This window comes from Nannospalax galili, unplaced genomic scaffold, assembly GCF_000622305.1.
Source record: "Nannospalax galili isolate Female #2095 unplaced genomic scaffold, S.galili_v1.0 scaffold1157, whole genome shotgun sequence".
NCBI classification, from domain to species: domain Eukaryota; kingdom Metazoa; phylum Chordata; class Mammalia; order Rodentia; family Spalacidae; genus Nannospalax; species Nannospalax galili.
In genome coordinates, this window is record NW_008340118.1 from 721,180 (window position 1) to 738,766 (window position 17,587).

The 17,587-nt window shown below is 50.4% G+C and overlaps 1 protein-coding gene across 2 annotated transcripts in view; it reads left to right on the forward strand.

The window, feature by feature from the left end:
- Rps6ka2 (ribosomal protein S6 kinase A2) overlaps positions 1–13,076 on the forward strand; it is a 154,422-nt gene extending 141,346 nt beyond the window's left edge. Inside the window, exons 17-22 of one of the 2 annotated variants that reach the window (XM_029564520.1) lie at positions 1,496–1,654; positions 3,291–3,452; positions 5,039–5,115; positions 6,065–6,182; positions 8,766–8,903; positions 9,713–13,076. In XM_029564520.1, the coding sequence (XP_029420380.1) occupies positions 1,496–1,654; positions 3,291–3,452; positions 5,039–5,115; positions 6,065–6,182; positions 8,766–8,903; positions 9,713–9,838 (780 nt within the window). In that variant the 3' untranslated portion in view covers positions 9,839–13,076. The remainder of the gene's footprint in view (positions 1–1,495; positions 1,655–3,290; positions 3,453–5,038; positions 5,116–6,064; positions 6,183–8,765; positions 8,904–9,712) is intronic. The other variant, XM_029564521.1, reaches the window with a different exon arrangement.
- Positions 13,077–17,587: the final 4,511 nt, after the last annotated feature.

Here is a 17,587-nt window from a genome sequence, read left to right on the forward strand (position 1 = left end):
GCCATTCTTTGTCACTGAGCTATTCTTCTGACAGAGGAGAGTGGCGTGGAGTCTGAGCTGTGCAGATTCTCACAGCCTCTCTCTGGCTTTCCCTAGTGAGGATGATTCAGAGCAGGAATCAGCCACATCAGGCCAGTCTTTGCCACTCCGCCCCACCCTATGAAGGTTTGGGGTTGGAGAAAAAAGATGCTTTGCCTCATCTTCCACCTCCCCTTGGAGTGCAAAATGGTGCCAAGTGTCATGTGCCCAAAGGCTGCTGAGGTGACCTTGATGTGCCTGCAAGCCAGCAGCTTACAGAGCAAGAGTTCAACCCTGGGGACCACGGAAAGTGAATGTCTTGTGTCTAGAAAGCTTAAACTGAGCCACCTCTTTCCCAAGGGCCACAGTCACCTCACTGCACAAGTGCAATGCTTCACGGTGTGTTCTTGGTTCACATGTAAGATTCATAAAGAGAAACTAACTCATCTGCAAACTTTCAGAGCCTCAATTCCTTCTGTTCCATTTGGGGTGAGCAGCTCTGGTCTAGAAGGGCATCAGCTTTCCACTTTCAGAAGTAGAACAGAGCGTTTGTGAACTTGGAGACAAGCACATCCAAACTAACGTCACATCTTTTACAAAGTCAGGAAAATTGTTCTAGTGACTTGTTCAGGAAATCCATTGATTAACTGATGATCTGTAAACTAAAAATCAGATTTAGACCCACCACTCCATTTTGTACAGAGAACTCAGTGCTTGGACAGACACCTGTGGCTCTTGTGTGACTCTCAGGTGCATGTGGGATACACATGTGGTCTTCATATGTATAATAGCCTGAGTTTGCATTTTGTTTTGTACTTCTTAATTGAGAGCGTGAGTTTTAAAGCTAGTGTGGACTAAAGCTAGCCTTTCTTTCTCCTCTCTGAAGTGAGAGCACAGCACTGATGAGGTAGGCTACCTCTGACCTGCCTGCCCAACACCAAGAACCCGGCCACTACAGGAGTGGACAGGGGCAGCACGGCCAGCACCCAGACTGGTTAGAGAGGCAGAGCTGGACTCCCTCCCCTTCAGACTGCAGAGCCAGAGCTTGCACTCCCACAGGACCCCAGGATGATATGCACACTGCAGTTGAGAAGCGGTGTCCTCAGGGACTGCTATCACCATGGTCACTTTTCTTACTTGGAGTGCCTCCCGGAGACTGGCAGCATCAACAGATAACATACCGCAGCTCAGCCCATGAATCCCGTGGTCCACCTCGCTCATTCCCCACAGCATCAAAGCTGCTTTTTTCCTCAGAAGAGCCAGTCCCATGTGACTGAAATGGCCACTCACCCATTCACAATAGACACCAAACAACTCACTCTGACTCCTAGGTTTACAAACCTCAGCCTGTTCCCCCAGCATCTCTCCTCCACCCTGTCAGAGCCCTTGCTCTTTCACAGGAGCCAGTGGCCTGGTGAGGGCAGCCATGGTGACATGCAAGTCCCTGAGGATCTGTGCTCTTCCCCTTGGCCTCCAGGTCTATGATGATGGCAAGTACGTGTACCTGGTAATGGAGCTGATGCGAGGCGGAGAACTGCTGGATCGTATCCTCCGTCAGCGGTGCTTTTCTGAGCGTGAGGCCAGTGATGTGCTGTGCACCATTGCCAGGACCATGGACTACCTGCACTCCCAGGGGGTAAGGCCTGGGTCAGGGTACCAGAGAAATGGCTGAGGTAGGGCCGAGACTGTGGACTCCCTGCACTCCCAGCCAATAAGGCTCAGGCCAGGGTACTGGAGCAGCCTTCAGGGACAGCAGGTGTCTTGGCAGGGAGGGAGGCACAAGACCATGGAAGAGCCACAGAGTTGTGGGTGCAAGAGTGGGCACCTTTATATACTGGTGTCTCGTTTTTGGCACATATCAGGAGGGCACCACACCTTCCTGTACCTTCTTCGTTCAGCCCCAGATAATCAGTGTGCCATCTGATCCGTGGTGGAGTTTGCTGTGACATATTCTTCAAGGGCCAAAAGTCATTTGTACACATAGTATACCCAGGAAGTAAGTTAATAAATTATATTATGCGGACCACTTAGCAAAAAAATGAATACTCTGGCCTTGATAGAGGGAAATTTAGAATTTTCATTACTTGCAGACACAAAGCTAAACAGCAATGACAGCTGAGGCTCACTCAGCCTTAGGTGCCCTGGGCTGCACCAGGCTCTTCATGGACTCGGGCCCAAACTCTGGGCCATGCACTTTGTAAGGTTTAGAAGAACAAGCTCAGAGAGAATGAGGACCTCGGCCAAGGCCATTCTGGCTGTAGGCCATACTGTCTCAGAGAAAGTGTCCTGACAATACCTCTTCTGGATCCCTCACCCCCATCCCTTATCTCCAGCCTCACCTCCATCCTTCACCTCCATCCCTCACCTTCACCCCCTTGCTCCCATCCCTCACCCCATCCTCCTCACCATGTCTCATGAAGCAGGCAGTACTGTGTAGGCCAGCTGTGTATACAGGTTTTCAAGCTTTTTAAATGCAGTCATCTCTGAAAAGGAGAATATTCTTCACAGATACTGCTTTATGAGGGGAGGTAACGGCTACAGACCAGAGTCTTCCAGTCTCCCATCCCCTTGCTCTCAGCATCAGTAGCCAAGCCTGGTGGCCCCATGGGTCATTTGAATCTTCCTAGCCAATACTCTCACTGCCCTGCAAGGGGACAATTGGGATGTTCAAGTCTAAGGTTCCAAGTCTCATGAAGGCACACACCACACATCCACAGTGATCTGTGAAGGCATCACATCATAGTTGCATTGCTTTGAGGTGTTGCTGGGTCCTCCTTCATAAACAGCTGTCACTGTCACTGTGGGATGTGCTCACAGAGCCTGTGCCCTGAATGGTGCAGTCCTGAGCACCTGCCCAGTGCTACCATGAGTCACCACCTATGGCAGCAGGCATACCAGTGCTCCCAGAACCTATGACAGTCAGTCACACACTGATGTACCCTGACATCTGATGGGGCAAAACCAGAGAACCCTTTTTATTGCTGTAACCAGAACTCACCACCATCCGTCCCTCTGTAGGATAGTGCCAGTAGTTCCTCTGAGGTCTTGGTGTGTCTTTTACTTGTTCAGTTATAGCTCTTTACTGTAAAGGCAGGGTGTGTGGGCACTTGGCTTTAAGTGACAAGTAGGTGAGTAGCCAGGGGAGGCCCTTCTGAAGGATGCAGCTTTATCTCACGCCATGCCCCCCCCTCCAGTAATCAGTTCCAAGCCAGCCCCCAGTCTTCCTTCTTCCTTCTCCCACTCCACCTTGACTCACGTTTCCCACCCTCCAGGTGGTACATCGTGACCTGAAGCCGAGTAACATTCTGTACATGGATGAGTCTGGAAATCCCGAATCCATCCGCATCTGTGACTTTGGGTTTGCCAAGCAGTTGCGAGCAGAGAATGGCCTGCTTATGACCCCCTGCTACACAGCGAACTTCGTGGCCCCTGAGGTAGAGAGAGACCCCCAAACCCAGGGGAAAGCAGACTTACCAGGCTGGGAAAGCACCCTGCCTTTCCTGTGTCCATAGTGACAGAGAGCTTGGGAACCTGAGGAGCCCAGTGGGCTCAGCAGTCATCAAAAGACACCATGGAGAGCCTGCTAGGAATGGGGAGAAGGTACAGGCACTCTTCAGTCAGCCAGTCCTGATCGATTACCTTGATCATGCTATTTTCAGTTGGAAAAACTTTTAAATGGTAGTATTTTCACATAAAATTGTCACTGTGCTGCAGACAGCTTGGATCAACTCTACACGTTTGTTATGAGGGAGAGGGATCAGTAATCATACGATCCGGCCATGGAGCTGGTGGGCTGTCTGCTGACAGACCGTGCTGCCGCAGTGGGGACAGCCTGGCCTCTGTGGGTTTTCTACATCACAGTTCTTGCCCCAGTGTCTCCTTGACAGAGCAAGTTGGTATCCGACCAACTTGAGAATACTGGGGCCACGGCATTGTGTAGCTGAGAGTTCACATGTGCATGAGGGACCCTGTCTGATATCATTGATGTTTGCAATGCCAAATCCGGTTTCTTGCATGATCTGATGGTGAAGAGGGTATGCAGGAGTAGTGGGGGGCCTGGTGTTGCTACTGGACCAGGAGGAGAGGAAGGAGTAGATTAGAGGTCAGGCAGGTCCTCCTGGATAGAACCGTCAGATCTGTTGAGTCCTGAGAGGAAAACAGTGCTATGTGCTTTGCTAATACCTGGGCAGATCCATGGTCTGGGGAACAGGATCACGTAACCCAGGCATGTAAGCAGCCTGGAACCCAGGCATGTAAGAACCTGGGAACAACCTAGTTTGAAGCTCCAATTTACTTCATTTGGCCAATGTTAATGTCCTCAGTACTGAGAGGAGGGAAGCCCTGTCACAAAGAACAGAGCAGGAGAAAAGTGAATGGGCCCCTGGACACAGCTCTTTCACATGCGTGTGGGAGTCACCCACGGTGGGCAGTTCCCACAGAGGTGGCCTAGAGCTCTTCTGCTGTGACACCTTCAACACAGAGCAGGAGCTCCCTGGAGAAGTGACAGGACAAAGGACACGTGTTAGAGGGTCTGGGCAGTGACTGGAGGGAAGGCAAATAGGTGCAGGAGAAGGTGTTTCTAGAACAGTCACCCTTTATGGTCCCTCACAGGGTCAGATTCAAATTCATAGAGAAAGTAGAGTTAGGTTTTTAGAGACAGAGGAGTGGGTAGGGAATTATTTCTTAACAAGGGCTGAGTTTCAATTTGGGAAGATGAGAAGACTCTGGAGGGAGAAGGTGGTAATGGCCACAAAACACTGCAAATGTGCTTAGTGTACCCAACAGTACCCTAAATATGGTTAAGATAGTGAACTGGAAAATAAAACTTCAGCCTTAACACTGTGTGCCTGGCAAGTGTTATACCTGTGCCTCTGTCTGCAGGAGCCATGCCACACTGGGGTGGGTAGGGTTGGCTGAACCCAGCAGATGCCCTCACCTGGTCACTGCCTGTGCCCTTGGGAAAAGCTGCTCTGAACCCAAGTTGCCCAGGCCATCCTGACTCTGCCTTTGCTCCCCCCAGGTCCTAAAGCGGCAAGGCTATGATGCAGCCTGTGACGTCTGGAGCTTGGGAATCCTGCTCTACACCATGTTGGCAGGGTAATGGAGGCTGGGGGGCTGTACCCCTCTTCCCTGGTACATGTGTGAGCAAATGCCAACTGCAGGCAACCCATCTGTAGCTAGGAAAGGCCCCATCCACAACCCACAGGTTCCTCACATTCTCAATTAGTGCTTGAGTGTAGTCCAGACCACCCATTCTGTTTGCCCTCACAGGAGAGGGAGGTGGGCTATGATGAGGAGCTCATGGTAATCAGTAAGTATTATCTCCAGTTAGGGTTAGCCACATAGACACAGAGCTGGACTTTGACAGCCAGTGATCAAGAGAGGTGTTCCTGATAGTGCGCAGCATCCTGATAGTACGCAGCGTCCTGATAGTACACAGCATCCTGATAGTATGCAGCATGCTGTTGGTCACGTAGCTGCCCTTCCAATACTCGTACTACCAGCCTAGGGAGTGCCAGGAGAGTCTGGTGTATCCTTCCTCCTGGGAAGTATGTGCTGAGGTGCCTGACCTGTGACAGGGTGGTGGGATGAACCTCTCTCGTCCTCTGAGAGTGTGGCAAGGACTTCACATTTCTGTGTTTCTATGTATGTGAACATTGGCTGTCCAAGAGCCAAGAAATGGTAGTAGATCAACTGTGGGCCCCTCAGACTTCAGGCTCTTGTCCACTGAGTTGCTTTGTCACCATGGAAACCAAATCTTTAGGCAGACCTCTGTCCCATCCAGGCACCAATATGACCCAGAAGGGTCCAGAAAGGTTACATCCTGGAGTCCAAAGGGCTTTCCCCATCTGCTCCACTGAGCTCTGGTATTGACTCCAGGAGGAAGGTGGCCTGGAACATGTGCCGTGCCTGACCACAAACCCTGGACTCAGAGAGGACAGAGAGAGAGAGATGCTGTTCCTTCAGCAGGAAAGTGCTGCATGGAGTTTAGACTTTGTTTCAGGTTCTAAGGTCAAGCTCAATGCTGTCAATCCTCTTCCTACAGATTTACTCCTTTTGCCAACGGACCGGATGACACTCCTGAGGAGATCCTGGCGAGGATTGGCAGCGGGAAGTACGCCCTTTCTGGCGGGAACTGGGACTCCATATCTGACGCCGCGAAAGTGAGTATTTCCCTGTCTTCCTGCCTCCTGGGCACGGAGGGTCTAGGGCAGGCGTGTTGTTGGGGAGGAAGCTCTAGATGCCTTCCATTCAAATGTTAGAAGTTTTGCATCTAAAAAAGGAAGCAATTTGCAAAAATGTACCTTTTCTATACTCTTAATTTAGAAGATTCTACAGAGAAACAGAAACCATAGGAAACATAGGCATAAGTGTAGACAGGCAGACACAGATATAAATACTTAGAATGAATGAGAGAGGAATTGACTGCTGTAACTAGGGTTACTAGTCTAGGTTTGCTGGTAACTGGAGACACTGAGGAAGAGATGTTACTGCAGATTAACCCCAGAGTTATCTGCTGCTGAATTGCCTCTTCTGTAGGGATATTGCCAGGTGCCTGCCCTGCATGTCCTCTGAGGTGTGTGTGGTACCTAAAAATCGTTGAATTTGGGCCTGTCTGAAGTGCACACTGCTGTGACCAGCTTCATTCCTCCTGACCATCAGACTCTGGTCTTTTTCAGTAGATGTCATCAAACTGCTGTCTAATAAAGTAATTCCTGCCTTGGCTGAGGGTGTATCTCAATGACAGAACACCCCTAGCATGTGCAAAGGCCTGGACTTCATAGGAAAAGCTGCAAGATGTGCTAGCCCTTCCTCCTGTGGCTGTACAGTGTGTGAGAGAGAGCAAGGCCCTGAGTCCACATCAGACGCGGGCTGCGGGTAGAAGGGACAGTGTGGAAGGTGGAGGTGACAATAGTGTAGAAGCTGGTGGAGATGATGGCTGGGGTGATGGCTCAGTGGGGAAGAGCACTTGCTACTCAAGCATGAGGACCTGAGTGTGAATTCTCAACAGATAAAAAAAGCTGAGTGTAGCTGGGCGTGGTGGCACACGCCTTTAATCCCAGCACTCGGGAGGCAGAGGTAGGCCTATCTCTGTGAGTTCAAGGCTAGCCTGGTCCACATAGTGAGTTCCAGGACAGCTGGGGCTACAGGGAGACCCTGTCTCAAAAAGACCAAAAAAAAAACAAACAACAGAAAAAAAAACTGAGTGTAGCCATGTGTGCACCAGTGCTTAGGCAGGGAGAGGCAGAGACAGGAGCATCACTGAGACTTGCTCCAGGTTCAGTCAGAGATCCTGTCTGAAAGAAATAAGACAGAGATTGATAGAGCAGGACACCTGATGTCCTCTTCTGGCCTCTACACATATATGCTCAGGTAAGTACAACCACCCCCCCAACACATGCTTACACGCTATGCACACATATACCACATACAAATATGCCACACACAAAAAAAGGAGGTGATGATATAGAAGATGGAGGTGTGGCAAGATGATGGCTCAGGTGGTGATGTGGAAGTCGATGGCAAAGGTGACAGTGGCGTGTCCTGGTGAATATGGTGCAGAGGTGATAGCAGGGACACAGTGGAGGAGACACCATAGATCGTGGTGGTGGTGGTGGAGGGCAGTAGAGGTGATATGCAGGTGGTGGTAAAGAGTTTGGGGGTAATAAGGAGGGGACAGCAGGACCAGTCCTCTCTTACTCATCACACAGCTCCCACCTCATCTCATACAAGTGCTGTGTCACTGAGTGCACCCCAGCCTGATAGCATGTGTCTTTATTTGCTTTTTGGGTTTGTCATTGCTTGAGCTTGCCTGTTTAAGATGCTGAAAGTCAGACCCAGGACCTCATGCATGTTGAGTATATTCATTTGTCATTACTATAACCAAAATGCCTGTCATAAGCAGCTGAAATGATGAGGGATTTATTCTGGCTCCCAGTTTCAGAAGGCTCGATCTGTCAGTTGCCATTTGGCCCCATGTGCTTAGTCAGAACACCATGATGGCACATGGCAGAAGAAAGCTGTTCACCTCATGGCGGACAGGAAGTAGAGGAAAGACAGGAAGACACCAAGGACAAGATAGTCCTACCAATCAGCTCCGGGTGACCTCTGCCTTCGGGTGGCTTCACCTCCTAAAGTTTCTATACTCTCTCAGAACAGCACTGCCACCTGGAGATGTAGGGGTCTCAGATTACCTGTGGGGACATTTCCAATTCAAACTGCAACACTGGGGAAGTGCTGTGTCACTGAGTGCACCCCAGCCTGATAGCATGTGTGCATGTTCATGCTGTGTGTGCTAGATAGAGCTCCGTGTCCCAACTGTGACACCAGGAGTAAACAGTGCTGTTCCCTATGCCTTTTTTGTCACACCTGAGACACTGCAGGAGACACTCCTGAGCCATTGCTGAAATCACTGTTCTCAAACACTAGAAAGCACTGGGTTTCTCTATGGAAGGGCAGCGTTTGCAGTGCAGAGTGTTTCTTGATGTATTTTTAAAAAATGATTGACAGCTTAACATGTCGTTTGGCATGTCCACATTTAATTTCCCTTTGGATGTAAAATCTTCAGTGAAATATAAATCTATGAACAGCAAAGTTGGTGATCATTAACACTTAAAACTAAAAAGAAAATCATTTGACCCAGAATGCAAAGAATCACTCTCAGAATTGTGGTTGGGTTCTACTGGGCATTCTTTGGCCTGGCCAGCCCAACACCATCCTTCTTCTCCCCTCTGAAACCCTGGCAGGATGTGGTGTCCAAGATGCTCCACGTGGACCCACAACAGCGCCTGACAGCAATTCAAGTGCTGAAACACCCATGGATTGTGAACAGAGAGTACCTGTCCCAAAACCAGCTGAGCAGACAGGATGTTCACTTGGTGAAGGTACTGTATGAGCACAGTCCAGATGGTGGGCACAGGAAACCTGGGCATGACAAGATAATGCCTCACCATTGGTTAGAAGAAGCATAGCCAAAGTCACCAGTTACAGGCACAGGTGTCACTAAGAGACGACCGTTATATACTTCAGCACACACAGGCAGTCATATGCAGAACTTGGATTTGAATGACGGCTTTTGAGCAAGAGTATGGTGGCAGGTGTCATGGCTAACAGCCCTGTGTTCCAGAGCCCTCAGCTCCAGTCCAACAATCGGTAGAAGTCCCCTTCACCTTCATGACAGTGCTCATGTTCAGAGCAACTTTCAATATCAGATAGACCCACATTCTGGGCAGGACTGCCCTTCTGAGAAGTGTGCCTGGTCTCCACCATGATCTATTAGCAGTGGTCCATCCTGATCTATCTCCAGTGTATGGAGCTATAACAGAATAAGCGCAGTTACCCAAGTTTGTCCAGACTGCTCCAGAGTGGCAGAGGCTAAGAAACATGGGCCCTGAGTTCCTGGGGCTGCCCCAAAACACACCTGCCTTCCTATCAGTAGTAAGACAATCACATGACCTTCCCTAAAGCTCCACTCTAGACTTACTTACCCCAAGGCACAAGCCCCATCTGAGGCTGTGATGGTGTGGTAGCTGTGATTTCTGGGCCTATTATGTCCTGGGCAATGCAGCATGCCTGCTACCCTCAGTGCTCTGCTAATCCTAGGGGAGTAAACTGAGGCTTATCAAGGTCTTGTGGCCCTAGCTTCCCACTCAGGAGTGAAAGGCACCATGCTCACCTTCCCTTCGTCTTACAGGGCGCCATGGCAGCCACGTACTTTGCTCTGAACAGGACCCCACAGGCCCCGCGCCTGGAGCCTGTGATGTCATCTAGCCTGGCCCAGCGCAGAGGTATGAAAAGACTCACATCCACGAGGTTGTAGTGGCCAGCCTAGCCTGCCCACCAGCCTCGGCCTGCCACCCAGCATCCTCTCAGGCTCAGAGACTCCAGACATGGGTCCTTGTTCATGGGGACCTGCACCACCATGAGTCCAGCACAAAGACGGATCTGGCCTTGGCTGTCTCTGTGGTTCCTTCACAGCCCTGGAGAGGGGCCTGCCCAGGATGTCTGAGCCTTGCTGAGCCAACCTCACCGCCCGCTCTCCTTTCCTCCTGAGCAAAACCAAACGAACCTGCTACCTTGCAGTACTTTCTGGAGCCCCACCCGGCTCCCTCAGAGCTTTCAGTCTTTTCATAGCGTGGCTTATGTTTTCGCAGAGCACTTTTTTGCCGTTCTGAACTCAGCTAAGTGGTCAGCCTCCCACACAGGGGTCCTGCTATCTCACTGAGAACATCAGTGCAGGGTCCCTGCCAGGGAGCCGCAGAGCCCCTGGGAGAGCCTGACTCTCCTGGATGTTCTGGTGTTGCCAGTGGCCGTGTGATGGCATCCAGCTTAGATGCCTGGTCCTGTCCAAAATCACCCAAAGAGTGTCCCTCGCTGTCCTCTGGTCCACAACAAGATCCCTGTAACTTCTTTACACCTCGTTACTGACTTGTCAGGATGAAAGATCCCAACCCACGTCAAGATGGGCATGTCTACTTTGTGAGGGTTGAGAGAGGAGCCCCAGGGAGTTTCCAGGTGGAGCTGGTGCCCACTACACAGTGAAACCTAGCCTTCAGGTCCCAGGGACTCTGGAGGGTGTGAGGCTCTGCCATTGGCCAGGTGTCCTGGCAGCATGGCACGTTTCTGCCCGAGGCGATGGTGGTGTTGGATTCACTCCTGTTTTCCTGGTCTTCAGAGAAACCGAAGATGGGAACTGCAGCTTTGCCCTCTCCAGCCCTTCCTTAGCTTGACTGGGGACAGGAGAGACACCTGGTCCCCTTGGTCTCGGGGCAGGAAGGGCCAGGACAGTTGAGTGACGCACTTTTAGAAGCTGTGGTTTGTGTTGCGTTTGTGTTTTTGTTCTGTGGCTCTGCTTTTAACTGGCATTTCAGTGGTAGTGTTTTCAGGATGTGGTCTGTGCACAGGAGCGGTGTGGCACTGGGTGGCTTTGTACCCTTCCTGGGGCAGTAGAATTGAGTGGAACCTTCCTGCATGGCAGGTGGTACTCAGCCTAGACCTGGACCTGGCTGAGGGTTTGTGTGTCCTCCAGCCTCTCCTCAGGGTGCCAAGGGCCCTCCATAGTGGTCTCTCCATTCAGAGGACCCTCCACTGTGTCTCCGAGCCCACCATCTGAGGAGCAGCCCCTGTGCCTGGTGAGCATGGGAGGCACCTGTTGGTTACAGCAGGCTTGCTGTAGGAGGGCCACAAATGGATCATAACTTCTTTTTCCTCCATCTCAATTAGCTCTAGGGCCCAATACCTCCCCCTCCCCAAATACAGCATTTGGGACACAATTCCTTAGGTTGGCCTAATTGCTTCAGATCTCAAGATATAAACTTGTTTCACAAGCTTTAATTATCCCATGAGACTTTTTTGTTTTGAAAATTATAAAACACAAAAAGTAGGGACAGACACATTCCGCTTCATGTGGCCCTGGGCAGTTCTTATATTTTCTCAATGAAAAATGATTTGTCTCCAGGGTGAAATCTTTCCTCCATTCATTTTGCTTCTTAAGTCCAAATTCTTCCATTTCTTGATAGAATTCTAGACAGGAAAAAACAAAATAGTGAGTCATCCTTAGGTGACAGGCTCTGCCCTCCTAGAAATGAGCTCTTTCGCCCTCTGCTGGCCTCCCAGGCGCGGGTTCTCCACAGTTGCCCAGCCTTCGCCTGGCTTTGTTTGTGCAGTTGTTTGTGGCTTCAAGTCTGTGAGTTTGATGAAGGGAAAGAATGAGAGGACATAGAAGACAGATGGGGGAAGTAGAGCAGGAGCTGGATGTGTCCACGCCGTCCCGTCACCTCCTCTTTTAGCAGTGCCAGGTTATCTGCCTTACTCTCAGCCCAAGCTGGCCAAAGGGACAGAGGAGGTTGTCACCCCAAGCTCCACCCCTGAGGTGTCTGTGAAGCATGTCTGCAGAGGCTCTACTGAGAGTCTGAAATACCTCCGCTTTCCCACCCTCACCCAGCATAGAGCGATACTTGAAATCTCCCACAGGAAGTCAGCTGAAGAGCTCGTGATGGGATTGTCTTAAGCTCTATTCTTTAACCACAGGCAGCTGCGGCCTGTGAGCAGCACAGTGTGAAACTGAAGTGTCACTAGTGTTTTCTTTCCAGTCCGGTGCACCCTCACCCCACATGATGAAAGGTCCCTGTGCTCTGCACAAGTGACCCAGGCTTCCCAGCAGCCCTTGCTGCTCATCAGTGTGTCATCACCTCTCTGGATCATAGAAGCCACAGAATTTGTCAGGGGAAACCCCAGCCTACATCCCAGGCCAGCCCACAGCAGTCCCTCTCTGGCCACCCTACTGGCAGCTCTCGCCTGTTTGAAATGAGAACCTGCTGAGTTCTCACTGAAGGGAGCCTTGCTGGATTCCACCCAAAGGTCAGTGCAGGCAAGACGGGATCCGCTCCCATCCTAAGGAGGGAATGGGTATGGTTTTAAACTGGGCATTGATGTTTGGATATGTGGCTTTTTGAGTAAGGACAGTTTCTAATGTCAGCAGTATTGTTCATTAACTGGTGTTCGGAGAGATGCCCTTTGGGGTTTTTACCTTACGCTGTACTGATTCTCTCAAGCACATGAGATGTGTTATGACTCTTCATTCCCTCTCTGACATGTTCTGCTACCCCTTACTGCCTGTGCAAGAGCTGTAAAAATCATGGAATGGGAAAGGACGCTGCAGGGCTGTGCGTGGTAGAGAAGGTGGAAGGCACGGCCGGCATGTCTCATCTGTCCCTGTGGAACACGCCTGTCCACCTGCTCCCCGCCTCACACTGCGTTTACAAACTCGGCAGTTACGTTTACAGGTCATTCCATGTTCACACTTTGTTTTGAGACGGGCGGCCACTGTACAGATATTTATTATGCTTTCCAGAATTTCACAAGAGATTTTTTGAATAAACATGAGTTTTATGAAGTGTAATATCTTCCTGGAATAATGAGACCTCTGCACTCTCTATGCTGCTACTAATAACTGTCCATGGTCCAGCTCCTGGCTCCTCTGCCTCCTCCCGTGTCCAGGTCACTGTGAGCTGTCACTGCAGGGCACGTCATGAGGAGGTGGAACAGCATCACGTCTACTCTGCTTGAGAGCCGTGTGTGTGTGTGTATGTGTGTGTGTGGTGTGTGTACACGAGCATACCTATGTCCCAGTACATGTGTATATGTGTGTGTACTTTAAGGGGCAATTGGAGCAGCGTGGATCTATCCACTTAAGATCTCGGTATATATGTGTTTGTGTGCATACATTTGTGTACACCTCATGGGGAGGTGGGTCAGAACGCCATTCACTCCGTTTTTAGAGCCGTGTGTGTGTGTGTGTGTGTGTCTGTGTCTGTGTCTGTGTGTGTAGGTATGCAAGTTCATGCATAATGTGTATGTGTGAGAATATGTGCACACATAGAATTGTGTGTGTACATGTTTGTATGTGTGCACAGAGATATGTGTTGGGGTATATTTGCACATATGCAAGCATGTGTGCATGTATATGTAGGTGTGCTAGCACATGTGTATGCTACTGAAATTGTGCAGTTTGAGTGTGTGAGATGAGTCCTGTGAGAAGCCAGGCTGTGATTTGGGCTGGAACCACTGATGGGTCATGCAGTGTAGCAAGCAGGTGACCAGGGTCCTGAGGAGAGGTGGCACTTGCTGTGTCTCTTGCGCTTCATCACCTCACCTCATGGGCCCTGCCCTTCCTAAATCAAACAAGTCTACACTGTTGGTCTTTGGCCTTCAACCTAGTTCTTCCTAAGCAGCATGTGTCCACAAGCAGCACAGATGTGCCGACAGACACAGATGCACACACGCGTGTGCACACCACATCCTGCACACACCATACAAGCACAAGTCTTGTATGGTGGCATAAAACCCTTGTGCCAGACGATCCCAGCAGAGCGGCTTTTCCTGGCTCTGTCAGACCCCTGAGCAGGGAGAAGCACCAGGCCCCGCTGAAGGGATCTGAGCACCACAGCAAAGGTCCAAGAGGCCAGCTCCTGCCGCTCAGGGGCACTCACAAGATGCTGCTGAAGGACATAGGAACTGAAACCGCATCTTTCATGCTCCGTCACCGCCCCATAGCCGATCTCTCCCTCCAACAAAGTTCACCTTCTCACCACTCAGGTCTTAACCAGGCGGCTCTCCCTGAACTAAAGTCACGGGGTCAGCAGGCAGGCTCCCTGCAGGGCGTTCTCTGGGAGAAGCCATTCTGCACCTTCTCCAGCTCCTAGACACTCCTGGGTGCCTTGGCTGGCAGTCCTTTCCTCCACCTTCTGATTCACCAAGGGTGGGTCAAACCCTTCTACTGTCCTGCCATGAAACCCCGTCTTGTGCCCCATCCACTTTTCAGCTCAGTGATCACACTGGCTGCCAGGATAACCCAGGGCACCTCCCATTTGATTTTTGCTGGTAATGCATAAACAGAAACGAAACAGAAAGAAGGAAAATTGTCAGAAACACACACTTAAAAGGTAAAAATTTAAACCGCCTTCTACTCTGTCCTAGACACAGCATCCCTAAGAGCCACAAGCAGCCCTCTTGCTTCCAGAGCACTGCCCTGACTTATTTTCTTTTGAGGGGATCATGGAGAGACAGGGTCTATCTAGCCGAGTCTGGCCTTGAAGTCCCAATCTTCCTGCCTCTGCCTCCACTGAGTGCTAGGATTTAGGTGCACATCACTGCACCTGGCTTCTGTACTATTTCAAGATTATCTGACCACCTGAATCCAACCTGCCACATTAACTCCTGCATCCTGCCTTACACATGGGCTCCAGGGAGTTGATGTTGTCTAGGGCAGCACCATCCCACCTCCTGCATCCTGTATAACTAAGCATGATCTGCTTCCAGACTTGAGCCTCTGTGTTTTATTGTCTGGAGGAAGGTGTGTCAAGAACTGCAGTTTCTGGGCCTTTGCCCTACTTGCAAAGTAACCAGTGAGCCTGCCAGTCTTATGAGTGATGATCAAAGTCCCAGGACTCCTCAGCAGTCCCTAGGACCCCAAACCTTATGCAGTGATAGAGAATGGTAAGGTGGATTGATGTCATAGCTGGGGACTCCCAACTTAAGAAACAATCATCTTTTATGAAGGGCTGCAGGCAAACCCACTGCCATCTGCCCCCAGCAAGGGTGCTGTCCATAAAGACACTGGACTGAAGCCTACCTGCCCTTAACAGAGAGAGACATTTCTGATAGCCCTGCTGTCCACTCCACAGAAGTCCTCGGAAAGGTGGTCAAGAACCAAAGCAGCTGTGGCCACCAAATGCAAGAGGCCAGGAGGCTTGCCTCCCCACAGCAAGGGGCTCCGGCCTGTCACTCCCGTTTCCGAATGCTGACACGAGTGTCATCAAAGCATCCCCTTGTGCCAGGCTGTTACCTGTATTCTGTGGTATTCTGTGAAGACAACTGCCTTTCTGAGCTCAAGTGCATCTAAAGAGCATCGTCTGCTACAAGATCTCAAATGGAGTCCTGTGATCTACCTGACCACTCTGAAGATCATTTTTCCTCAAAGCTCAGGCCGCTGCCTGTCCCAAAATGAGTCCATAGGGCACCAGCAGCCCTGCTGAGATCAAGTCTGCATGGAGAGGCAGGACTTCACTCCAGACTCACATGAGTCACCTGACTTCAGGGATCAGGAATCTTAGAAGTTCAAGTCCATTGCCTTCCATAAAATGGATAAATCCTATTTGCAAAGCAGACTGAAGACACCACAGTCACAGACTAGTCCACACCACAGGGAATCATGGACTAGTATGGGCTCTGCCAGGCCACTGGGCTGTGATCTGTCTTCTGTCCCTGTAGCACTGTCTGCTTGGTCATAAATGTAGCCCTGACTCTCAAGACCTGGGCATCATCTAGCAAGGGGAGAGAGAAGCAACTCAGAATACTAAGTGTGCAGAGGTGGCCAGCTTGGGAGCAAGCACAGAGCTGGAGAAGCTGCCGGTGTTAGGGCAGCTGAGGACCAAAAGCACAGATTGTTCCTGGCCCTGCTCACTTTCAACGGTTAACCATCGTTTTTATCCTTTTACCTACTTTAAATGCCTTCATCGTTAAAAAAATGTATGCGCTAAGAGACAAAATAAGCTGAGCATGGCAGCACCTGCCTATAGTCCCAGCAGCTTGTGAGCCTGAGGCAAGAGGATCGCCTGAGCTCAGGAGTTCAAGGCCAGCCTCAGCAACATAGTGGCACAGTATCTCAAAATATAACAACAAAAAATAAAACTAAAAACTATTGACATATGATAGCTGTCCAACTTGGATGTGTTTGCCATTTTGCTCTGATGCGGAGACACGGCAGATAAATAGATGGCACAGAAAGAATCTTCTGTATGCTGTTGTTATCACACCTGGGTTTAGGGAGGAAGCCAGGCTTTCTAATTCTACCATGGTGGCATTGTTGGCAGTGTGTTCTACTTTGTGTATTCCTGAGGGGTAAATACCCATAGGGAACAGATGTCCTTCTCCCACTGACTTTGGTCCTCCTGGGTTCTGCCCTAGAGTATGGGATGGGTGGTGGAACTGGAAAGCTAGGCCACAAGGAGACAGGATAAAACTCATAGGCTGCCAAATTCCATTTCTGGATTTAAAACTAGGGATTTAGAAACCCAAGTCAGAAGGCTTGTTTTTCAGTCCCAAACTGCAGTTAAAAGGTGAATGTGCCCTCAGAGGAAAAGTGTGTTTAAGAGTAACCACTTAATAGGCTGGAGACATGGCTCAGCAGTTAAGGGTACTGGCTATTCTTGCAGAAGAACCAGGTTCGATTCCCAGCACCCATATGGCAGCTAGCAACCGTCTGTAACTCCAGTTCCAGGGGATCCGATGTCCTTGACTGTCCTCTGCAGGCATTGCACCACACGAGTGCACTTATGTGCATGCAGGCAATGCACTTGTACACGTAAAATACAAATAAACAATAAAGATTAACCACTTAAAATTGGAATTAGCCTCCTCACCTTAATTTCAAATATTTGAACTTCACCAGCAACAGCATAAACTCTAGTCCAAGTACAGGACACTGCCACTTAAAACCAGGAAACCCCAAGAATTCCAAACCCTCAAGTGATCCCAAGGCCCTTCCTCAAACAGCCTCCCCTGGTGCCCATGTTGAACAAGGGGTCACATAGTTGGGCCCATAGCTGAGCCTTACTTGCCACCTTCCACTGTGATGATGGGGTTCAGAAAGGCTCCCCCAAATATGGCCCTCGGCCTCTGAGAAAACAGCTGCAGCAGGAAGGCACCCCATGTGGATCTCACTCCTCTAGTGCTCCCGATTCCCAGAGGGAAGGAGAGCTCTCATCCCTGAGGACTTAGGAAAGAGTAGGCCAGCAGGCTTGCCACAGCCCAGCTCACCTCCACCCAGCCCTGGCCCCGACCTGCAGACCTGCTGCTACACAGCCATCCCCTCTTCCTCAAGCCTAAGGATGAAGACAGGCTCAGCCAGGCCTCACCTGTACTCGGCCTCAGATCCTTGGGAGGCTGAGACAGGAGGATTGCTTGAGCCCAGGAATCCAAATCCAGCAAGGGCAGAGGACATAGACTCAATACCGAGTCTAAAAAACATATTTATGGTGGGGTGTAGTTCAGTGTCAGAGGACTTACC